This window comes from Coenobita brevimanus, chromosome 66, assembly GCF_032717465.1.
Source record: "Coenobita brevimanus isolate Jiangsu-jjx chromosome 66, ASM3271746v2, whole genome shotgun sequence".
NCBI lineage: Eukaryota > Metazoa > Arthropoda > Malacostraca > Decapoda > Coenobitidae > Coenobita > Coenobita brevimanus.
The window spans coordinates 22859810-22885730 of record NC_137019.1 but is presented as its reverse complement, the minus strand read 5'-3'; the positions used below and the strand labels follow the sequence as shown (position 1 = coordinate 22885730).

General features: G+C 42.5%; 1 protein-coding gene across 1 annotated transcript in view; it reads right to left on the bottom strand.

Moving 5' to 3' along the window:
- The window catches only part of LOC145405310 (A disintegrin and metalloproteinase with thrombospondin motifs 6-like), a 278205-nt gene that overhangs the window by 104537 nt on the left and 147747 nt on the right, over positions 1-25921 (bottom strand). The window contains exons 6-9 of the mRNA XM_080276730.1: positions 20945-21034; positions 19841-19965; positions 17680-17829; positions 15295-15438 (exon numbers count right to left, since the gene is read on the bottom strand). Coding sequence (XP_080132856.1) covers positions 15295-15438; positions 17680-17829; positions 19841-19965; positions 20945-21034 — 509 coding nt within the window. The remainder of the gene's footprint in view (positions 1-15294; positions 15439-17679; positions 17830-19840; positions 19966-20944; positions 21035-25921) is intronic.

Genomic DNA, 25921 nt, shown 5'->3' with positions numbered 1-25921 from the left:
TTCCTGACTTACTGTGTGTTGTGTCCCTGTTTGTCTGTGGAAAACACATTCTCAAGAATACTGTCAATATATCGACATGGTTAACTAACTGATAATCAGCCTAGGCCAAAGGCCCAGCCTGCCCGAAGGATGTAGCCAATTAGGCCAGCAAAGTGGGCCTAAGCGGCTAGTGTGTGTGTGTGTGTGTGTGTGTGTGTGTGTATATATATATATATATATATATATATATATATATATATATATATATATATATATATATAGAGGTAATCATCGTCCTATAAGCAGTTCTTTCTGAATACTATTTTATCATAATATTGGCATGGTGTCGTAAACAGTAGAGCCGAGTCACACTATTTGGCAGGGGCTGGGGAATTTTATATTTTATTGCATCGGAAGTACAGAAACCTTTTTTTTTTTTACTAACATATTGTTTATTTTTGGTAACGTTGTATCTTCAGACACAGCTTCATGAAGGTTAACCAGGTGCCCAGAGTTTTATTCTTATTCTCAGAAATAATCAGCCTTATATGTGATTTTATATACCGGGATAATAAGCAAAAGTGAAACACCCATTGCTTTACTTTCGTTCAGTGATATGGAAACAACGTATTGTTTTTTTTATTTCTGAATTTATAAAGACAGTCAATGAGTCCCTTAGGCCATTTTCCATGAATCCCCTATGCCATTAACGATTTTATTTAACTCAGGAAGGATCTCTAACACCAAAGGGATTAAGGAAAACTTTATATAACCTTCCAGTTCGAAATCTTCCGGAAGGTGTATAGAAGTGCCAGGGGATATGAAGAATAAAATAACAAATACGTCATCAAACTGAAGGATTTATGGCTTCTATTGTCTGTTCTCGACCCTGAATCTTTGCCGTGAGTTCCTCCTTCACCATATCTTCCTACTCAGCTTTTTTTTTTTTCCTGTTCGCTCCGTTCTGTCCCTACCCCCCCCCCCTTTTTTTTAATCTTTCTCTTCTAGCATCTTCGCTTCCTTGCCATGCTTTAGTGTGTTTCCTTCCAGTACTTTTATATTCAGACTTTCAATCCAGCTCTCTCTCGTTACACTCGTTTTTCGTCACATTTTCCTTTAGCAGCAATCTTCTCCATCTCGCCCTTCTCCGGCTCAAATTATTTCTTCATTTTTACCTCTCCATTCTTTGTCTCCCGTTTCACTTTCATTCTTTTTAAACTTCCTCCGCTTCAGCTCTCATTTTCGTGTGCTTTGTCAGTCATCCTCCTTCGATTCTTTCATAAGCCTCATCCCGACACCTCAGTTCTTCATCCTCCATCCCTGCAAATCTCTTTCCTCTCTTCCCTCCTTCATTCCCCTTCACCCTCCCTATTCTTCCTCTCTTTACCCCTTCCCATCCTTCCTCTTTCCTTCATCCCTTCCTATCCTTCCTCTTTCCTTCACCCCTTCTTATACCTCCTTTCCTTCACCCCTTCCTATTTTTCCTCTCTCTTTCGCCTCTCTTTTTCCTCCTTTCCCTTTTATACGTTTCTCTCTTTCCCCTTCCCTTAATTTCTTCCCATTTTTTCGTTACTTCTTCATCATTTTCCTCACGGTTTTACTTCTTATTCTCTCCCCTCTCACACTCCCTATCCCATCCTTCCCCTCTCCCCTTTCCTCTCGCCCCGCCACCCCTCCCCACTCCTCTCCCCTTCCTCCCTGCCACCCACTCCTTACTCCCAGACACAGTTATGGGGAAAATTGTGCACGTTAAATCGATCCCTTCTCCCTTGGTGATAGTGTACCCAAGAGAATTCGATGCCACTCCGTCCAGTATCGCTCCCAGCCTGTCGTGGTCAATTGCAGATCCCACTATGATGGTCCGGGAACTGTTTATGCCAGTGAGTGGTGATGATGGTGAAGGGGAGGACAGTGGTGGTGATGATAATGGTGTGAGGGTAGTGTTGAGAGGGTAGTGGTGTGAGAGGAGTGGTTGTGGCGGTGGTGGTGTGATGGTGGTGGTGGTGATGGCAGTGTTGTGAGGGTAATGGTGTGAGAGGAGTGGTGGTGATGGTAGTGGTGGTGACAGCAGCAATGGTGATGGTAGAGGCGCTGAGGTATTGGTGTGATGGTAGATGGTGATGGTCATGGTGGTAATGCTAGCGATGGTGATGGTAGTGGTGGTGAAGGTAATGGTGTGTGGGCAGTGATGGTGATGGTAGTGGTGGTGAAGGTAATGGTGTGTGGGCAGTGATGGTGACAGCAGTGATGGTGATGGTAGTGGTGGTGAAGGTAATGGTGTGTGAGCAGTGACGGTGATAGCAGTGATGGTGATAGTTGTGGTGGTGAGAGTAATGGTGTGATGGTTGTGATGGTGATGGTAGTGGTGGTAATGAGCGCGATGGTGATGGTAGTGGTGGTGAAGGTAACTGCGTGTGGAGAGTGATGGTGATGGTAGCACTGGTGGTAGTTGTGGTGGTGAGGGTAATGGTGTGTGGTAGTGGTGGTGATGGTTGTGGTGGTAAGGGTAATGGTGTGTGGGTAGTGATGGTGATGGTTGTGGTGGTGAGGGTAATGGTGTGTGGTAGTGATGGTGATGGTTGTGGTGGTAAGGGTAATGGTGTGAGAGTAGTGGTGGTGAGGGTCGTGGTGGGGAGGATAATGGTGTGATGGTAATGACAGTGATAGTAGTGATGGTGATGGAAGTGGTGGTGATGGTTGTGGTGGTGAGGGTAATGATGTGATGGTAGTGGTGGTGATGGCAGCGGTAGTAAGCCAATTGAAATGTAATTTTCCACATGACCTGAGAGCCCAGTCACCCACAAAAGATGGCCACCTCAGTCATGGTGGTGCATTGTTTTGACGGGCATATTAGATTTCATTAGCCTTTTTTCCACTTACCACTTCACTCTGATGGTGTATTACAGCTTTGCCGCACCATGCCAGCGGCAGGGGCCATTCCACTAAAGCATTAGCCTCTGAGCCACTCGTTGTAATCAGAGGACTGGAGCCCACAGGGTGGCCCAGGGCGGCTCCAACGATCTTACGTGTGTCTAACTGGATACTAGGCGGTCTTTCTCAGGCATCTGAGGCATATTCACGAAGCTCTTGAGAACTGCCATAAATACTTTAAGATTTTTTTGTGACTACGAAGTCAAGGTTACAATAGGACATCTAGTAGGATGTCTTGGATTTAGGCTCTTTTTTGTTCTTTTTTGGGCCAAGAGCGTCCAAGGGTCTGGCAATAACCAGCTTGGTTGTTCTAGTTTACTTTTCTATATTGTTAATATTTTAGTCAGCTTTGGAAAGTACTTTTCGAACTGGGGATATTAGACACAGGCTTCATTAACCCCGTCTCTTCATCGAGGTCTGTTGTAAGTTGACTTACAAAATCCTCAAACTGAAGGGGTTAAATTCGTATCTCAGAAACAATTGTTGCCATAGGGATGATTGCCGACACTGCCTCAGAGGTATGTCTTAAACCAGTCTGTACTGACCTGAATGGATCCGACACACCTGACGGACATGATGGGGCCTGAAAGGACTGCGTTTGTCTCATCTTGCTAACAGTTGCACTGGAAGGGCTGATAATTGCCATTAACCTTTATAGGCGTGGCTTGAATTCATATGTTTTGACCTAAATTTGTAAGACTAACCTGAAGTGACATGAAAGGAGCTAAAGGACCCTAGACTAACTGAAACAGACCTGAAGTGATCAGTCTGGGTCTAAACATGGCGGAAAATGAACTAGAGTAATTAGAATGGATCCTAACTGTCCTGTATGGCTATGAATGGCCTGGAAGTGGTCTATGTGTGCCTGAGTAAACAAATTACACTTGAATGATCAATGAGCTGACGTAAATGGTTCAATCGGTAGAGAGGTGGCCTGCAGTTCTACCGGACCCAGGTTCAAACCCCCGCTAGGGCAGGGAACAGTTTAAGGATTTAAATTTCTTAAAAGCAGACTTTACTGATATATCAGACGACCCGCCGACATGTCGTAAAAATACCCCCGCCAATACTAGTACACCAGTCCTGTATGAGACAGCCCTAGCATGTATTCAATATGGACAGTGGGTGTTAGCGCCGAAGTGGTGACATGTAGAGGTGTATGGTATGCAAGAGGACTACTGGGCCTTGAGTGCAGGCTGTGAAGCCTATGCCCAGAGTCGGACACATTAAAAGAAAAAAAAAAAGAACCTAACTGAACTTGATTTGATGCAACTGCAGCGACTTTAATCAAACCCTAACAAAGATCACCAACACTTTTCAGTTCAGTTGAAGGTCAAGTGTAATCGGGCTGGAGGATCGATTTGACTTATAACCAAGGAGACACATTCCTGGCTCATAACTAGGGCTGACAGAATTGCATGCAACGACGACTTAGTAATCAAGTTATTGGAATGGCCAAGTTTCGTTCGATACAACTGAACCGACAGTAGTCTTGAAGATGCCTGGATGACCCTACACTAACTTAATCCTTGTCATCCGGCCTTATCTTTTTCATTAGAATTTTTCTACACCCAAACGATTTTTACCGGGTTAATATGTCTAACTCCTCCAGTTCCAAAAGTCTCATCCTGATCTGACTAAAACAGTGGGATGGTAACAAGAATAAAACACAAAAGACACCATCAGAGTGACGGGATAAGTCCTTCAAATGCGATGACGTATCCTTCACTTTATTCCTGTTCCTTCCCCATGATTCATGTCAGGAGACACTTTTCCATCTAGAAGGATTAAATTTATCCTCTTCAGAACTATGGCGCTCTCCTTAGCTGAATATAATCGTCTAGAAATAGTAAGAATAGAATAGGAAGATGTGTCATTGGATTGAAGAGGTCAGTGGATGTGATTCGATATCGTGTTATCTGAAGTGACATGATAGTATCGGAATTTGCCTGATCATACACCAGTCAACCTTAACATTTTCACTGGGATAACGTCTGTGTCAGTTTATGTTATTTCTAGACGAATTTGTTCAACACAGGATGGATTTCTAGTTGTGATGGGACCAGTGAAGGCTGCATATGACTCATCCAAAACAAAAAAAATCTTCCTAAGCTTAACACAAAAGTCTATAAATAAGAACAGAACAGAAATACGTGACGGCACTGAAGGGGTTAACTAGTCTAAAGTGACCACTGGATCAATTTGTTGCTGAGTAACGAAGCAAATTTGGGACTTTTTGACTTCTGTTCTGACTGTGTTGCCGGCATGACGCAGATTCGCCGTGGACGAAGGCAAGTGTTGATACTGAAAATATGTTAAAATGTGGGGTAGCTATGAGGCCAACCTTGAAATATACTAGAACCTCGTACCTTTAAATCTACAGCACTTATGATAGAAAATAATATATTGATAGAAACAGCACCGCAATAATGAAGAACTGCACAAAGAATACTTGGGATATAACAACACAAATATAAATGTTTGCAGGAGTGTAAAGTTACAAGCAAGTGTGAGCCAACAAACAAAACAAAGAGCCACAAAATGCAGCCGAAAAAAAAAAAAACATAGACAAACAAAATCCACAAACAAACAACATTAAGTTTCACAAACACACAAATAACAACAACAAATTAACAGTACCTGCAAGCGCCGAAACAACAGACAAAACACCCACAAACAGCAAACATCCTGACGGACCCGGGTTCAAATCCCGCTGAGGCAGGGAACAGTTGAAGGATTTGAATTTCATAAAATCAGGCTTTACTGATCTACCGGAAGACCCGCCGACATGTCGTAAAAATACCCCTGCTAATACCAATACACCAGTCCTGTATGAGACAGACCTAGCATGTATTCAGTATGGACGGTGGGTGTTAGCACCGAAGTGGTGACATGTAGAGGTGTGTGGTACATAGGAGGACTACTGGGCCTTGAAAGCAGGCTGTGAAGCCTATGCCCAGAGTCGGTCACATTAAAAAAAAACAAAAAAAAAAACACACAAGGCACATACCAACAAGAGGCACAAAGAATGACGTTAGTACTGATAGGGCAGCAGTGTCAGGCACAGGGCAGCAGTATCAGGCAGGCAGGTAGGCACACTCAAGCATCACCCTCCAGCAACTACACACACACACACACACACACACACACACACACACACACACATACACACACACACACACACACACACACACGTATTCACAAACTCTCTTCAGCCAAACCCTCTCCATACCATGAATTCTTACCATATTTTATTCTGGCTACCTCACACACAATCTCTGCCCCTCCATGTCAGCAAACTTCATTCAACTTAAACTGTGTACAGTATATGATTGTTTATGCTCTAAACTTCACTGGCACAGCTACTAAGCGCTTCACTCCCAAACTGTAGTAGAATAAAAAATACTTTTGGCAATAATTAACGGCTGTGGAGACATTAATCGTACAGAGCTGGTTTAAAACTTTAATGAAAATAAATATTCATACAGAATTTTCACCTATTTTTACGACAGAACGTCTCTCTAGCAATTTATTTTTCTTAGAAATTGTTAGGAATTCACCTAAAATTGATTATGGAGTGCTTGATACTTGCACGAATGAAGACTTAAGTACAAATAAACAATCATATACACAACTCTAGCTCAAGATCCGAACTCTGAATTATTAAGGATGCTTCCTAGAACTATTTCCTTATTGATTTATTTCTGTATCTTGAACGCCAATATATTCACGTATGTCTTTATGTAATACAGAGTACGTGGATAATTAAAATAGATGAATAATCTAAGAGAAAAATAAAACTGTAGTATTCAAATAATTCAGTAAGCGAGAGGTGGTAAAATGCCTCCCAAAGTCATGAGAACGCTGTCCCAGGAGTGCTGCGGAGTATAGTTCCCTCACCCTGACCTGGCGGCGATATGCGTCCTTTTGCAGCCTATTTTTAGTAGCTCAGTGACAGAATAAAACACGTCTGTGTGATTTGCACCATATTTTAATGCTAATTTCTTACTGCAACTAAACATTCAAGACAGAGATATGGTAATTTCAGGCCAATATAAAATGAAAATAGTAAACATCCCCTGGTGAGAGTGTGTGTTTATGCAAGCGGCTCTGGCACAGGTGCACTTCCTTCCATATTCTCGCCTGCTTAGGAGGCTTTCTTTCTTTCTTTCTTTCTTTTTTTTATGTATCCGACTCTGGGCATAGGCTTCACAGCCTGCTTTCAAGGCCCAGTAGTTCTCCTACATACCTCACACCTCCACATGTCACCACTTCGGCGCTAACACCCACCGTCCATATTGAATACATGCTAGGGCTGTCTCATACAGGACTCGTGTATTGGTATTAGTGGAGGTATTTTTACGACATGTCGGCCGGTTTTCTGGTAGATCAGTAAAGTCTGATTTTTATGAAATTCAAATCTTTAAACTGTTCCCTGCCCCAGCGGGGATTCGAACCTGGGTCCGGTAGGACTGCAGGCCACCTCTCTACCGATTGAGCCACCGCCTCCCCTCTTCTGTGCTGTTTACTTTATCTGTTCCACTTTCGTACCGTTTATAATTCTCATTGACATAGAAGCATAAGTAACATAAAAGATATCGTGATCAATTATATGCTGAAAGAATCTGGTAAGGAAGAGGCGCCAGGCAGCCTCCTTGTACCTGACGTGGATACAGACCGGCATCACCTCACTACCAGAGGTCATATTAATCCCTTCATTATGTGACGTATTCTTTGATCTATTCTTGCCATCCTTAGAGGGTATTATTCAATTTAGGGAAGCCATCTCGTAAAAAGGGGCTAATGAAGGTTGCATTATACACCTCGGTTCAGAAAGTCTCTTCTAAGTCAATAAGATCGTCTGGAGGCAGCCAGAATAAATCGGTAAAACATGATACCAATGTGAGCGAGTTAACCATTTGGCCACACGGTGCAACTTTCATATTTTATGCCGACTAACGCCAAACCATTTCATCCAGCTCAGAGAAATTCATCGCTCCAGGAAGGGTAGACATTAAACTCCTTCAATACGATGACGTATCGTTTAGCTTACTGAGGTAGCCATAAGACTATTTTGTTCCAGTTAGGAAGGGTTTGTAATGATGCCAAGGGTTCATTCCTCCAGTCCGGCGCCATGCTTTCTTAGTTTAAGTTTCCTACCTGCACACGATTTTATTCACCTAAAGAGACACTTGCAATCTGGAGTTTTGGTTATATTATTCATTAAACCTTTCAGTAGGTGAGGTCTTCCTAGAGTGAGTAAAAAAAAAAAAAAAAAAAATCACCGGATTCAAGGGATTAATGAAGAAAATATTTCATCCCTCCGATTCCAAAACTCTGTCTTATGTTGAGTTAAATCGTCAGGAGATGGCAAGAATAAAAAACTATGACGTTTTCAGACTGAAGGGCCTGGGTTCTGACCAAGAACTAACAACCTGGCATTTTGTCATGGCTAACACATGATGATTTTGTTAGGCTCAGAGTAACCCATCTCAGCTAAAGGGTTAAACTGCATGAAGTCGTTTGGTGGTAGAAAGAGAGAAATATGAAGGACAAGAGTGGGCTTATGATGGCTTTTGCCAACCCCTTCACTTCGAGGTCTCCCTGAAAGTGAGGACAAAAAATAGTCCAGTTGCCGCAAGAATAAAACACATCCAACTGTGCTATTGTTGACTATTCCTAACTCCATCACTACGAGGTTCCGTTCAGTAGAAGCAAAGCATCTGACGGTGGCAAGAGTAACACGTCTTTGTATCGAGGTCCTTAATCGTTTCAGTCAGATGACGTATTCTTTATTTAATTCTTGGCACCTCAGACACTTTTTATTTAATTTAGAAGAGACTTTCTGCACTAGGGAGTTAGATACAGCTTTCACCAACCCCATCAGCGCAAACGATCTTCCCTACAATGAACTAAATCGTCTGGAGGTAGCAACAATAAACCAGTACCGCAGTGTGCGTCGCCTGATTCAAAGAGTTAATGGGGACTGTTGGTGACTTCCTCAATCCTAGAGGTCACCCTAAACTGAATAAATCGAACGACGGAAGCAAAAATGAGCTAAAAAAGGCGCGTTCATACTAATGGGCTTAGAATATGACAACCCTCTCAACACACACACACACACACACACACACACACACACTCGTCGTCGTGGCCACCCAGACCGTAAGAGAGCACTCAGAATCACATGTATCCTATAACCTGGAGCCATAAGTCAACAAACAGCCACTAAAATAACACACAAGCGCACTTAACTCGGCAATCACGACCTAGAACCACCAGAAAAAATATTCGCCTTTATCCTCAACAGCATCTTTCTTTTACAGGCAACCCACGCCAGAACCACTGACTACGCAGGCACCCTCAGCCACACAAGGCTCATTCAGTACGTCCCTCTCATTTGGCCTAAGCTGGGTTAGGTTAGGATTTCAAGACTAGGTTTGGCTTCATCTGGGTTGGGTTTAAACCAGGCTACGTCACGATACTTTACGTTAAAAATAGAATAAGGTAGGGTATGGTAGCGAAGGTTGGTTTACGTGAGGGCAGGGTAGGGTAGGATAGGGTAGATAAGGTTACAGTACTTTTGGGGTAGGGTAGGGTAAGGTAGGGTACGGGACGGTACGGTACGGTGCTCTAGAGTGGGTTGAGTTGGGTTAGGTTAGGTTAGGATATATGAAGTCAGGTCAATCATTCTCTTGCAATCTCTGCTAACTCTCTGGCACTCATGAATGAAGTAACTCATTAACAAACACTCATAAGCAGTCACAGCTCAAGCAACTACAAACACACACACAGCCACTCTCCTATAGCCACACACACACACACACACACACACACACACACACACACACACACACACACACCAAAAACCCAAGTCAAATACAAGTACTCACACACATCCGGACCCAAATACCCAAACACACACGCAAGCATTCACACCCACCCACACCCCTTGCACTCACAGGCACTCACAAATCAATCTCTCTCAATGAACCAACACCTCAAACAACCATACCCGTAGACCGATATTAACAACAACCAATATTTCACCTTGGAACTTCTCTTGCACGAGTAAGCTGAATAACATCGTGTGGAGTTAGCACAAATGTAATCTAAAATTACATAAAAAAAAAAACACGTTCTCTAACTGAAGGAGTCAAAACACACACACACACACACACACACACACACACACACACACACACACATAAATATATACACACACGTACACACACATGCACACACACGCACACACATAGGCAACTTCTAAGTACTCACATACATTCACATCCACAAACATCTGCATTCACTAAAATTCACGTCCCAAACACCCCCCTCACCCCCCACACACACGCACGCGCGCGTTCACATCCATAAACATCTACAACCACAATCACCCACACTCACCAACACATTTATCCTCATCCATAAATACCCGCAAACACACACATTCACACCCACAATCACGACCACAAATACCCACATCAGCAAGCACCCACAAACATGTATAACCACCCACACTCACAAACCTCTATAACCACCCACACTCACAAACACCCACAACCACAAACTGCTACAAACAACAACAGCAAAGCACAAGCACAGTAATTTATGAGGCCTCAGCAGGTCGCCTCAAGCACTCGACACCCCGGCACGCAAACGCTACATTTAGCAACTTGACGTAACTTGCGCTAACCTCCGACGCCAAGGTCACGCCAGGCATATTTCACCAACCATGATCTTCTCTGTCATGTTTGATCCACGTATGTGCATTTCCCCAGCCTTTCGAAGTGACCGTAGATTTGTCATAGGCCAGGGATAGGATGGTTCAATTGGTTCATGCTGCAGGGTATTCGTGTGTGGGTTGCTTAGGCTACATTAAGCAAGGTTTGGTCATTTTATTTCCTTCCTTGGACTGCAATCCCGCCTGGCTGAGAGGCTTCCTAGCGCTTTATTTCATACCGATTAACTTTGCCTATTACATCTTACTGTTCTTTTACGTGTTATTTATTGCTTTTTGCCGCACCAAGAAGTGCAGTCAATAAAGTGTGCCTCTCAGCGGTTCACTCATTCACTGAGTCACTGTACTATTATGAAAAATGGAATACTAGTCTTTTCTGGTATGAGTTCAGGAGTGGGGGTATATATATATATATATGTGTCCGACTCTGGGCATAGGCTTCACAGCCTGTTATCAAGGCCCAGAAGTCCTCCTACATATCATACACCTCTAAATGTCACCACTTCGGCACTAACACTCACCGACCATATTGAATACATGCTAGGGCTGTCTCATACAGGACTGCTGTATTGGTATTAGCGGGGGTATTTTTACGACATGTCGGCGGGTTTTTTTGTAGATCAGTAAAGCCCGATTATAATGAAATTCAAATCCTTAAACTGTTCCCTGCCCCAGCGGGGATTTGAACCTGGGTCCGTTAGGACTGCAGGCCACCTCTCTACCTTTTATTTTTAATTATTATTACTGCCATTATCATCAATATTTTTATTGTTGTGGTTGTTATCATTATTGTTATTATTATTATCATCTATATATTGCCAAACGCCTTAATCCCGTAAGGGGTGGCCACACACAGATCGCCTCCATGTCGCCCTGTCCCCAGCCATTCCACTGCCCTGCTCCCAACTCTCATACCTCTCTCTCATTATACCTATCCACTCCATCTCTCCATCTCATCCTTGGCCTCCTTCTCCCTCTCCCCCCCTCCACCCCACTCACATACTGTACACTTTCCTCGTCAGTCTCTCGCTCTCCATCCTCTCCATATGGCCAAACCACCTCAGTGTATTTCTCATAACGCTTTTTATCACATCCACATCCACACTACAACGCTGCTTCACTTCCTTATTTGTCTGTCTGTCTCTCCATGGAACTCCACATGCTCCACTCAAATAACTCATTTCTACTGCTCTCACTCTTGACTTGTGTTCCTCCAACAAGGTCCAAGTTTCACTTCCACACGTGAGAGTGGGTATCACAATACTGTCATGCAGCGACTTTTTTACTTCCATGCTCACTTCCCTGTTTATCACTGCTTTATTATTGTTAGTAGTAGTAGTAGTAGTAGTACATAATACACATGAGTAAATGGGCTGTAGCGACCAGTTTGCATATGCATAACTAGGGTAGGCAGCTCTACCACACTCTGCACATTTAAAATTGTGAATAGGGGTGCTGAAGGGCAACTGGTTCCTATAAGACCCAGGTTTCTCTTATTTCCACATGTGCTGTGTGCAGGGGTACAGGTCTAGGAAGGAATTAAGGTGTAGTTTGAGAAATGAATGTGAGCATTAGTTCCGCTGTACTAACCGTCAGTGGAAGGGTGCGCGAGTCTGTATATTCCCAAGGTGCCAACATAATGTATGGACACATTACTGCACCACGTAAACATCAGTCCCTGACCTGGATTCACCAAAGGTCTAGGCGACTAGCAAACACACGCACTGCCAACCAGAGACTCCAAAATATATTACGTATAATATAGCATAGATACATATGTTCATTATGTTTCTCCAACACACATACACGCACACACATACATATACACAAGCACACAAACACACACACACACACAATTTTTTTTTTTTTTTTTTTTACGCCGTGTTCCCTTTTTTTCGATAAGGGCTAAGGCGTTACCCCTGGATAGAGGACTTAGGTTTGGAGCGTGTAGCACTTTATGACCGGATGCCCTTCCTGGTGTCTACCAATGACCCTTGGGTGGACTCGAACCTCCGACCTCTCGGCCAGAACGGAGCGCTCTAACCTACTGAGCCACGGCTGATATAATTACTGTGAGTATATATATATATATATATATATATATATATATATATATATATATATATATATATATCTGTGTGTGTGTGTGTGTGCACGTTGGAGAAACACATATTACACCTGTATATATACATACATACGTACATATATATATATATTATTCATTTACTTATTTACTCATATATAAAGATTAATTACTAATATGATTGTAAACACAGTGTGTGAGGTAGCGTGAGCATTTCTGGTGCGAGGGTTGCGTGTGGCGGCTGGTGTGGATGTGGTCAGGGCATCACTAACCTGTCTCACTCCACCACAGGGCACCCACACCCCACACCCTGCCATCATCCATACTCATGCCACAACCACGCCACTCGTCTTGCTCCTTGGTCAGTTGGTCTAGAAAGCTGAGGATGTCGTGTGTGTGTGTGTGTGTGTGTGTGTGTGTGTGTGTGTGTGTGTGTGTGTGTGTGTGTTTTACTCTCTCTCTCTCTCTCTCTCTCTCTCTGCTACTCCTCTAGTTTCCCCGTTTTACCTGGGACGACAACTCTCTCATGTGTGGTGTGGGCAGTGAATGGCATGAGGTACAAAGTAATCAGTGGGAAAATGAAAACTGAAGACCTAATCACACTGGAGGAAAGATGAGTGGATCTGGAGGCAAGTATATGGTAAAGGAATCTGGCTCCTTCAGTCGTGGAGGTTTAACGAAAGTATTTGTGAGTTACGGGTGGATTCTGGCTTGAAAGTTAATAGTTAAGCAAAGGAAAAAAAAAAAAAACTTTAATTCTCCTTTGCCTCAAAGTCCATTTCGAAACTAAAGCACAAACCGAAAACCCTGAAATATCATAATCCAGCAAAAAAAAAAAAAGACGATACTGGAATACAGAAAAGAGAAATTATACAGGATACACTGCTATGACAATGGCGTCACGACACAACTAAGCCCACCAAAATCCTTGTTTTTAAAGGGGTGGGGGAGACGAGCGTGGGAAGAAGGTCATTAACAAATTTCTGAAAAGATGACATAGACAAGGAATAAGAGACGCAAGTATTGCACGTTGTTTCACAAAAACACTTGTCAGCACAACAGGAAACTATACATGGTGGTCTATGAATACCGCTTCACTAGAATCTCGTCTGATGGTGTCAAGTGTTGTTGGGACGGCTCAGTCTGTTGGTGTGGGCATGGCTGTGGTGGTGGGAGTAGGATATGAATAATGAAGCAGGGTAGACCTTGGTAACACTGACTGAAACCTCCCCGCAACACACGAGAAATCGCCCAGAGGAGCGAAAGAGAAGCATTATATTATATTATATACCGTATATAGATAGACAGATAGATAGATAGATAGATAAGTAAACTAGATAGATAGATAGACAGGTAGACAGACAGACGGTCAGACAGAGACAGATAGATACATACATAGATATATGAAACACCGTGCACAAAAACTGTCTTAATGAATTGTTCTTACGATAAACAGGTCTCCGTAGCAGATGCATATGATAAGTAATCATTTTGTTCTTTCTTTTTTTTCAAGTCATTATTAACTGTAAGTTGGTCATGAATGGCTTGGGAGCTGCATGAGTTAGGATCTTAATCGCGAACGCGAACGATGCTCAAGAATGTTTGTGAATACGGTTCCAGAATCCAGATATTGTGAGGGGAGGGAAGAACAAGCAAAGGAGGCTTCGAATTAATGCTTACTCACTGTAAGATGGGTCATTACGGTAGATAATTTTTGCTAAGGCCAGCCTCTCCTAAGACGCGACGCACAACAATCAAATATACATCCAAATCCCCAGTTATACTGCTGTCTGCTGGTTGAACAAGGACAAAAGGGGAATAAACTCTGTCGAAGAGTCTGACCCACTCGAGAAATGAATACGAAGTTTTCCAGTTGCGAACTCGGTAATATATTACTGCTCCATCGGCTCCCTCAAAGCCCAAGATAAGCTCTGTGTTAAGTTACATTAAGAAAGTAAGGCAGAAAAAGATAAAGTCGGCAACCGCCAAGCCACTACTCGCCAGTGGAGTACGGTAAATATTTGGGTTACGATCATGGCGCCAGGTGGTCTGGTGCTTTGAGAGCCTCAGTCGGAATGACACCCTTGCTACTCCAGTGAGTTCCATCTCATAGAAGTAAAATTTTTCGGTCATGCATTGTCATCAAATGTTCTAGGTTGATCGTCTTGCCTTTAATTCCCCCAACCCGTGGACGTTAAACCCCTCTTCTGAGCATGATGGTGTCGTCTGGGAATAGTGAAAATAGTGAAAAAGAAGTTATCGTGCTAGACGAGTTAAATATACCAGACCACAGAAGCCTCGCCTCGGGCTAGGAATTATAAGGTACTGGGTGTGTTTTATAATCGCGCCCTTGGCTTTGTTTAACAATGCCAAGAGTCGCTGAAGGAAGGCAATGAAAGAGTGAGTTAATATACTGTGCTCCAAAGGGTGACTACACACTCGAGGAACTTAGTGGTGTTCCTGCCGCAGATGAGACATTAAAAGGAGGTAGACCAAGCGAAATACAATCATAGACACTGGAAGGACCTTATTAGAGACAGTCGATGAATGCTGTACTTACTCTAGGAATTTCGTGATCTCCTGCCTGCTGCAGTTGGACCAGGTGAGGGGAGCGGCATCGTTGGTGAGGTGGGGAGACATCACGTGCTGAGACCCGAACTGTACGTCACAGCCATTCTGGGGGCCGTCGTGATTCATGCCGAAACTGTGGCAGAGACATGGGTGAGGCAAGGAGAGAGAGGGATGGATGAAACAGAGATGGGAGAGGAAAAGAAATGGTGAGGCAAGGAGATATGTGTGAGGGAAAGAGGTGGGTGAGGCAAGGAGAAAGATAGATGAGACAAGGAGAGATGGTTCAGAGATGGAGAGATGGGTGAGGGAAAGAGATGGGTGTGGCAAGAAGAGATAAGTAAGAGAAAGAGACAAGTGAAGCAGGGGATGATAGCTGAGGGAAGGAAAGCTGGGTAGAGGAAAGAGAGTGTGATAGATGAGGAAAGGACATAGGTGGGGGAAGGAGACGGATGAGGGAAAGAAGGGGAAATGAGATGAGTGAGGGAAAGAAAGGGAAATGAGTTGAGTGAGGGAAAGAAAGTGAAAAGAGATAAGTGAGGGAAAGAGAGGGAAAGGAGATGAGTGAGGGAAAGAGAAGGAAAGGAGATGAATGACGGAAGGAGGTATGAGGAATTGGAAGAAAGTATGACAGAAAATGGTTGTAGGGTAGGGTGTGTGGGTGGGTGGATAGTTGAGGCTTGGGGTGTGTGGGGTGATGGATGAAGAGTGGAAGTGTCTGTGGAGAAAAGTGTGGAGATTTGGGGGAGAAGGATGAAAGTACGTTGGAGTGGTAGGTGAAGGGTGGGGTTATCTGAAGGAGGGTGTGAAATGAGGGTTGGGCTGCATGAAGTTGAGTTGAAAGAGGTGTGTGATGGGATGTGGGATGGGAACGCAGATAGGAGATGGGAAAGAGGAGGCGAGGGAACCAGGTGTACTAAGAGATGGGCTGTGAGATGTAAGGAATAGGGTGAAGTATGAGGAGGTGCTGTGAAGGTTGGAGTGAGGGATGAGGTGTGATCGGGGAAGGGGGGGGAGAGGGAGCTGGTGTGTGGGATGGTGTGGGATGTACGAGTTAAGGATTTGATGAAAAGAAAGGAAAATATTTATGAAGAAATTACAAAGGAATATAAAGAAAACAAGAGACAAACCTACTTATCTATACATGGTTGTCAGATATACTGTGAAAGAGAATTTGCTGCGACCCATGTTCATCTGTATTAACAGAACCAGCACCTAGCACTAAAAAGGAATAGGAAAGCAAGTGCCGCATTACTAGTTGGATTCGAAGATATCGTAGTGCTTTTTCCTCCGCTATTTTTTTTAGCATATTGCACTTTTCAAAATCCCTTTGTATGTAACTGAGACAGATCATGTCAATACTAAAATTACATATAAATATAGAAAAGAACATCAGAATGCAATAGGTATAATACTTTGCTAAGAAAAAGGTACCAGGAAATTTTCGAAGCCACTAACCCTAAAATTATAACACATGATGACAAGACGGAATGGTAATATTGCGGTTGTTGTTGTTGTTGCTGTGGCCCCAGGCTCATCTGAACTTGGCTAGCATGGGAAATTACTGTGTCTTTTTTCCTTGACCGTCCTGCAGAAATAAGTCTTTTACGGCAGGTGATTGATAGTTCGTTTGTCCTTCCTTTACATGCAAAGATACAAATCTTAAGTAGACAGGGAATTGCTGCTAAATATTTTTGTGAATGGATTTGCTGAGCTGAACGCACTTATGGCCGAATTCATCAGTTTGTTCCAGGATTATACTTCACCCAAGCTATAAGGTTGGGATGATGATGATGATGATGATGATGATGATGATGATGATGATGATGATGTTGATGATGATGATGATGACGATGATGATGATGATGAAGATGATGATGATGATGATGATGATGAATCTCATTTACGATATGCAAATAGTTGCGAGCCTCTCTCTCAATTCACTGATGGTTTTCATGAAATTGTTAGTACAGGAACCTAATCTTTTTCCTTCCTGCAAATACATATCTTAGTTGGGACAGAACACTTAGTGTAAGTTCGTAAATGAACCTGGAACCACTGTTAATTCACTTAAGGCCGAAATCAAAAGTGGGTGGGATGATGATGATGATGATGATGATGATGATGATTGTCAGCCTTAGAGCCGCATGTTTAATATCAAATAAATAACTTGAGTGCAAGCTTCCAGTTGTTGACGATAACGTGTTTGTGTGTTTGTCCTCCCTAAGTCTTTGTTGACTGTACTGTACTATGAAATGTGGGATGCAGCTGCCCATACCGAGTAACCACCTCGTTATATAAGCATACAGTCTTTAATTATGACAGGAAATTATCGTAAACCCATGAGTGAAAATGTCGAACGTGTTAGGAAACTCACTTGTGTCCGAGTTCATGTGCGATGGTGTATGCGATCTGAAGGCCCGTGTCCTCGTTGACGTTGCAGGAGCGTAGCGGCTGGCACATCCCCGCGATCTCCGACACTCCCAAGGTCGAGCACCGGTCCGTCACCTGGCTGCAGATGTTGTACCTGTATGTGTTCGGGAAGGTGGGGACGTGGTTAGAGGCTGCGGATGGATGTAGGGTTAGCGATGCTATAATGTTAAGTGGTTCAGCATTTATTTCTTGCTGAGTGTGTCTGGTTGCTAAGAGACGTTTTTAGGAGCTAAGATTATGCTTGGTCAGTCATCAAGACGTCAGGTGATCATAAATGCTGAAATTGCATATGGTTCAATGTTCCGAGAGTAAGTGCTTCAAAGGTTAATTTAGCACGTATATTGAAAGCTCATTAGACATATTTCAAGGTACTGAGACAGATCCTCGATTAAAAAAGGAAAAAGGTGAAAGAAAAGCAAGTCTAGATGTTGCACTACACAAAGTACAGTATGCTATGTTCCTGCATCCTCTCGCTGGAGGTCCAAGGCGAGTGTGATAGGTAGAATTCACGGTGACGTAAAAGGCAACATGCTATAGTAACACCCTCTGTTTGTAGACTCAATAATTATAATTGAAAATGTAGGAAAAAGGAATGTCCAAGCGATGAGTCAGGATGATGATGCAACGTATATCGTAAAAAGTATGCAAAAAAGAAATCGTCCTTGTGACAAGGCCACGCCGTGACGAAAATGAAAGGGAAAAAGAATAACACATGGAGACAAGGAAGTAAAAGTAATGGTCTCCAAAGAGGCTGCCTGGAAATGCAATATCTAAGTCTAGAGAAAATCTGAACATTATACAACTCCGTGGTGATGAGGACAGCCGCATCATGGTGGTAGTGATGCGTGTAAGAAAAATAAAAAGAGGAAGAAAGGAGAGAGAATTTAGAGAAAAAGAAACAAGACAGCCAAATAAGAAACAAAAAGAAATAGGAATGCAAATGACCTTTAGTGATGCATCTTATGAACACAAAATATACAGAAATGTACCATTTCAGTGAGTAACAAAAGATACAAATATCGAAAATCAATGAATATCTGGTAAACTATGCAAGCTGGATGACGAGGACAGCCACCATGTGATGGTTCGGGTGCATCCCATAGTTAGAAATTAATGAAGAAAGCTAAATGATTATATTAACTTCAAGATATTATCACTAAGCTGGATAAAGCTTGCTTAAGATAAACAAAAAAAATCATAGCGAAATCGAAAAAAGTGAAAATTATTTTTTTCTCTTCTCTACGAGAGATGTCTTCTAAGCTGAATAAAATTCGCCCGACGGAACCAGAGTAACACAAAATAGGAAGTCATCGTCATGAAAACACTACGAGGTTAAAGATGACAGACTGAGACCCAACACAAACAACTCCACATTCACCTGGAGATGAGAACATACACATAGTGATGGTAACAGTGCATTTTATGTCTAGAAAATGTTAAAGGAATGTATAATAACGAGCTTTAGAAATGAAAGAGCATTAAGTGTAACTTAAAACCCAACATACTCTATATTCACTACCATCTTGAGATAACAACAGCCACATCGTGATGGTAGTTGTGCGTCTTAAAACCAGAAAAATATAAATATATGTACACTTCCGAACTTACCTCTTTAATCCGAGGATGTATTTCATCTGTTTAAGTTTTCTATTAATAGACGGTAGTACTCAGTTTAGGAAGGATGTTTTGTACTGAACGTAATGAAGACTATACCAAACCAATTCAGTTCGTTGAGTTTCTCTTTAGTTTAACAAAGTAATATAAAATTATATAGATTGATAGATAGATATAGATTACTATATGGATATATATATATATATATATATATATATATATATATATATATATATATATATATATATATATATATATATACATATGTTTGTGTGTGTTTATGTGTGTGTGTGTTAAAAGTCTTCGTAGTGAAGAAATTAAGAAATGAATGCCAACAATCTACTGCCTGGTTACGAGGACAGCCATGCCATAATGGTAGGAATGTGTCTTATCATCGGAAACCGTAAGGAAATGTACAGACATGGACTTAATAAAATGAATGAAGGCAAACTGCCACTGGAACCTCAAGAGGATCCACATCCACTTCTCACCTGGTGATAAGGACGGCCACGTCGTGATGGTAGGGGTGCGTCTCGTTGCCGGGGTTGACCATCTGTTGCCAGTTGCAGAAGCTCCGCAGGGTGTCGTCCGCGTTGTGGCTGATGTCCAGCTCCTCCTGACGGGGGACGTGATGGGCAGGGCGTAGGGTTTGGGAGGCTTATAGCACATTTTACTTATTTGTTTCTATTTCTGCATAAGACACGTCAACCCCTTGAATTTCGTGAGTTTTTGTACGTTTGCTACCACAAGGCGATTTTGTTCAAGCTATGAAAGACTTCTAATGCTAAAGGACTAAACGAGTTAACATAGGTTATATTTAATCTCTCCATTCCGGATAGTCTCTAGACATGAGAAAGGTTTTCAAGGAAGAGCATGAGTATGTTGAAAAAATTGCGTCATCGTACTTAAGGGATAATATTCTCCCGCATAATCCTTGTGCAGCCTATGAGTATGTTCTTGTTACAAAACATTTCACGTGCAAGAGAAAATTAACGTGTAATATAATAAATAAATTTCTTGATGGAAAATAACCTCTAAGTCCACGATAACAACACCCTGAAGTTATTTCACTTCCTTACATTAAGTGTATCTGATACTAAATTTGAGGATACAAAGCTAAAAAAATATCCTGTGGACATTTCTTCAGTATATATCGTAATAAAGATTTCTGTTTTTCAATAATCCCATCCTACTCTCTCCACACACACACACACACACACACACACACACACACACACACGCACGCACGCACGCACGCACGCACGCACGCACGCACGCACACACACACACACACACACACACACACACACACACACACACACACACACACACACACACACGCACGCACGCACGCGCACACACACACACACACACACACACACACACACACACACACACACACACACACACACACACACACACACACACACACAAGATGCCTTCTCTGGTGATGCATAAAATAAAACTCATTAAGATGATACAGATCAATAAAAGAAATATTTCTTTATCAGTCCAATATCTTAAGCAATCATCTATGTAATAATTTGCTTTACTTAATTACATTAGCAAGTTACAAACACCAGAACTGCACTGACCTCATACTGCGGGTCCTCGAGTAGTATGATCCTCACCACGTATATGTTGACAGCGTTGCCGATACTGGCATCGTGGTACACACTGGACACCTGTGGCAGAGGACACGAGTGATACACGACACCACCACCACCACCACCACACACCCTAACTACCGTGTTGTGGGAGGCTTAGCACCATCACTGCCACCTTCCCTTACTGATCAGTTTTGCACACTCCACTGACTGGAGTGGAGGGGTAAAGGGGAGAGGGTAGACCGATGATGAGGTGGAGGGTGGAAAGAAGATCTATGAATGAGGATGGTGTCAAATGGAGGGAGGGCAGTCTGATGGCAGAGGATAGCGTAACAAGGAAGCGATTTATTTGTGGCCACCCACTCAGGGATAAAGGCATCTGGGTATATACAGTATATAAGTATTCTTTAATTGTCTTTTATGCATTGTTAATGTCATATCAGTATGGATAATGTTTGCATTCATGACAGAAATGAAAATACCATGATGCAGCAGGCAAAATAAATCGTCAAGGACGTGATGTTAGGAAATCTTCTAAGCCAACCAGAATACAAATCTACGTCGTTCTACTCAGAGAGCAAACTTGGAGGATCAGTAGTGAAAATATATATCGGGTACGTACACAAGAAAGCAATCAGAGAGTGCATACCATCCGCCAGTGCCATTGTAGGATCCGGATCAGGATCCGGATCGCCCCAAAATTTAATCAATTCTTTCCTGGCCCATGGCCCACCTTTCCAGAAAATTTCATTGAAATTCACTGAGAACCTTTGGAGATATCGTGTGGACGAAGAAACAAAAAATTCCGGGATCCGGATGATGATGCGGACCACCACCATAATCTAATGGATTGTTCCTTGAACCTTCAAATAATTTCAGCAAAATCCGTTCGTAATATTTTGAGTAATCCTGCTAACAGACAAACAAACAATCCAACACCGGTAAAAACATAACCTCCTTGGGGGAGGTAAAAAAAAATAAACTAACAGACGTATTGCATAAATCATACTCTAGAAAAAGTCAGTGTGCAACCTGAGACACAGCAGTCCTTGTTTTCATGACGCGCCAATAGACGAGTTACTGTTTGCCTCCACATGCCACCAGTTTGGGTACTTACCTATCATATTTCTCGAGACTGCGAAACCTGATGCAGTAGAATGCAGCGGCAACAGCATGGGTAATTTTATGGAACATCAGTAAGTTTATGGAAAAGTATTGAAAGTAACAATAACACAGATCAATTGTTAGCTGGATGAACTGTGTAAGGAGGAGAACACAAGGGCTCAGCACCCCTTATTAACCTGATGATCGACGAACTACCTCTATGTGACAGGTGGTATGAAGCACATCGATAAAGATGTATTTATAAAAGAATGTGTTAGCGGTCATGCCTTTGAAGTGGAGCCAGGATTCCAAGGGCTTGAATGGTGAATGCATGAGTGTGTGGCCCATTTCACTTGGCGTACCACTTATTACTTTGCATTAGATAGTGTTTTTTCTTCCCTTGCTTTCTGTACCCTTCTTTACCCAGTCCTTGGTGGGAAGACGTCAGGATACTGATGACGATGACGATGATTTTGATGATCATGATGATGATGATGATGATGATGATGATAATGATAATGATGGTATATGAAGCTGCAGCACTAATAATTTTAACCTGAATAACATAAGAGGTTTATTACATGGTGATTCTTTACTTAGCTAAGAATTTTCAAAACTGCAGGGGTTAGACACAGCCTTCATTAACCCCCTCACGACTACCACAGCTCTGTCCTAAGTGTAATACAATGGTCTGGTGGCAGCAAGAATAAACTGAGGTCCTAAATACACTTGGCCACACCTCCCCCGTGGCACCACAGGGACCATGCCACAGCCTCCTCCTTGATAACTACAGGGTGATTAGGAAGTATGGAAACATGTGCGAAGAGGTATGTTATGGGATATCCCCAGAGTGACAATCATTCTATTTCTCCCGTCATTTCCACACTTTTGAATCATTCTGTATTTAACACCCTCAAACACGTGACGTATTTTCTATATTTGCTTCTTCCCTCCACACGATTGCATTAAACTCAGGAAAGATTTATTGTACTGAATCTAACCCCTTCAAATAAAACAAATCTCTCCTTGTTAGGTAAAATTATACAGATGTACCAATAATGAAAGTTAAGTCAAGGGAGTGAACTGGTTACTACTTTCCTACAATGACGTGTCAGGCGTTGACACAGGCTGCTACCACACCAAAGGATTTCATTCAGGGTTGGAGAAGAAACTGTGGTAGAGAAGCCGATAACGAAGGCTGTAGCTGACCCCTCCCGTGAGAAAAGTTTCTCCCAGGCGGAATAAAATTGTCTGACGGTCAAGAATTAAACGAATTAATAACGCAAATTAATAAAGTCTTCGGGCTGAATTAATTAAACACTTGAAACCAATGATATATCTTTTTTAGTCGGGCTGCAACCAATCGATGTGTTATTCTGCTTAAGGGAGATGTAATGAATTCAACGAGTGCTCTATGTAACACCTCCCATTGTAAACATCTCCCCTGGGCTAAATAAAATCGTCTGCCGGTAGTAAGAGTGAGAGGAAATTTACGTCCTCAGGCAGAATAGGTTAATGAGTACTTTCCCAAGCCACTCTAGGCACGAGACTGACACCCTCCTCAGTGAAAATATGCACAAAAAAACATAATTTTAACAGCCAGGCACGTAGCAGGACAGGTTACGTTCCGCAAATTCCTTTCTTGATTACTGTTCCCTTCAGTACCTTCATTTCGATTATTTATGTATTATTTTCTTCTTGTTACCGCCAGACGATTTTACTTATTGGGAGACGTTTTCTATGGTAGGGAGGTTAGATACAGACTTCTTGTACACCCTCATTACTAATGGTTGTTCAAAACCTGAATAAAATTATATGGATGTAACAAGAATAAACAAACACGTCACCGGGTTGAAGGGGTTTACCCTTTCTCTACGAGAGATCTTCCTGGGGCCCAGCGAAATCCACCAGACGTAGAGTGAGGTGCCTTCAGCTCCCTCCTCCTTGATGTGTCTTACTCTCACAGTGCCGTGAACTGGAGGAATTATACCCACAGCAGGAAAAAGTTGTTTACTGGGGAGACACAACAGTCTGCCACACCTGCCCCTCTTCACGTAGGTCCAGGTCGGGTCCAGACTATTGTATCAGTAAAATACTTTTTCTAACGTGCGTATAATTCTTCCAGGCGCCATTATCGTTCCGCTGCTTGAGCCGTGTTATTAATGGCGCGTCAGACTTCATCCCACTTCTTCCTTTCCATTTTCAATTTAATATTTTCTTGTGATTATATATATATATATATATATATATATATATATGTGTGTGTGTGTGTGTGTGTGTGTGTGTGTGTGTGTGTGTGTGTGTGTGTGTGTGCTTTTTCATTTTGTTTTTGCCATCCCTTGACAATTTTGTTAACTATAAGATAGAGTTTTCAAACTGGAATAGTTAGATAAACCTTTCATCAACCCCTTTACTGCAAGACATCTCATCAGGTTGAATAGAATTGGTGTCATTAGCAAGAATACAATCAATATTGTGTGTGTGTGTGTGTAAACAAGAGAACATAAACTCTTTCGGTCAGGTGAACTGCTTTATATTCTAATCGTGCTACCACCAGACGACTTTAATAAGCTTGGTTAAGACTTTTCTTCATGTAGTGGTTGATCCAGCCTTCATTATCCCCTCCACTGCGTTGGATATTCCTTTTTACTGAACCAAATCGTAACGATTTGGCATGAATAAAATCTATATGATGTACCCGGACTGAAGGGGCTAAGGTATAATATGCAAAATAAATTCCTGAGGAATAGGTGTTACGAAATCTCCCGAATATAATTGTTGGGCAAGGTGCAGCCTGCTCTTGATTACCACTTTGCTGTTGTCGGGTGTTGTAGCTCGGCGCCTTATGCATTATTCCACCATCCTCATTGTGCTGGAAGAGAAAAAAATGTAGTCGGTGTAATTCTAAGGCTCAGAGGGGGAGATAAGAGGACGGCCGCCCCTCCAAAGATTATCTAAATTGAGATCAAGACTCGGGACCGGATTCTCAATGTGCCGCTAGGGGGACGCCATGACCCCAGTTTTTCCCGCGGACTGCGAGATTATGCGAGACTTTGGGCCCGTATTATTGTTGACTTTGGTTATACCGGAACGCCTCATTCTGGGCGATTTACTCTGCACATTACCGTCAATAATCCTCATGTATGTATGTATCTGACGCAGTCGATGTTGATATCAAAGGCGCGGAAAGTATACAAATGAATAATAAATATATTTCGTAACACCAGACACAAAAATTACTCGAGAAAAATAAAGAGATCCCGGAATGTCTCTTTCTCAGCGATTTACTCTACATATTACCCGTGTATAATCGTTGTGTATGTCTGACGTAATCGATGGCTATATTAAAGACAGAAATAATAATGAGGTGTAGGATACAGTATCGCAAAAGGAACAGGTGCCGCCAAGCCTCCCATGGCAACGAGGATTGCGCTCTGTGATGCCGGTGCCCTGCCAGGCGGCCACGCTTCCGTCAGAGCCGACAGCAGGAGGTGAGATATGCATAGCGAATTTCGGTAATCTTAATAGGTATTTCACTGGCCACACTGCTGAGAGGTCCTGTACCCTCATAATTCTCTGGTTTTATTTCTGGATACATCTGACCCATTCATAATGCACTGGGAAGCAAGGTTTGGATGCCGACCCTGAATAGAGTAGAATGGTGATGAGATACGATAGAAAGGCTTTAAGGTAAAGGTAAAGGTGAGGGCAGACGCCATGAGGCGCCTAACCATGGTGCTCATCTCCATAACTTATGCCTTTGTGCCTATGCCTATGGACTGCACGAGTCGTCATTAAGGCAGATAATTTTTTCTAAGGTCAACTCTTCCCTACAGTGTTTCGAAGCAATGCTATACATCC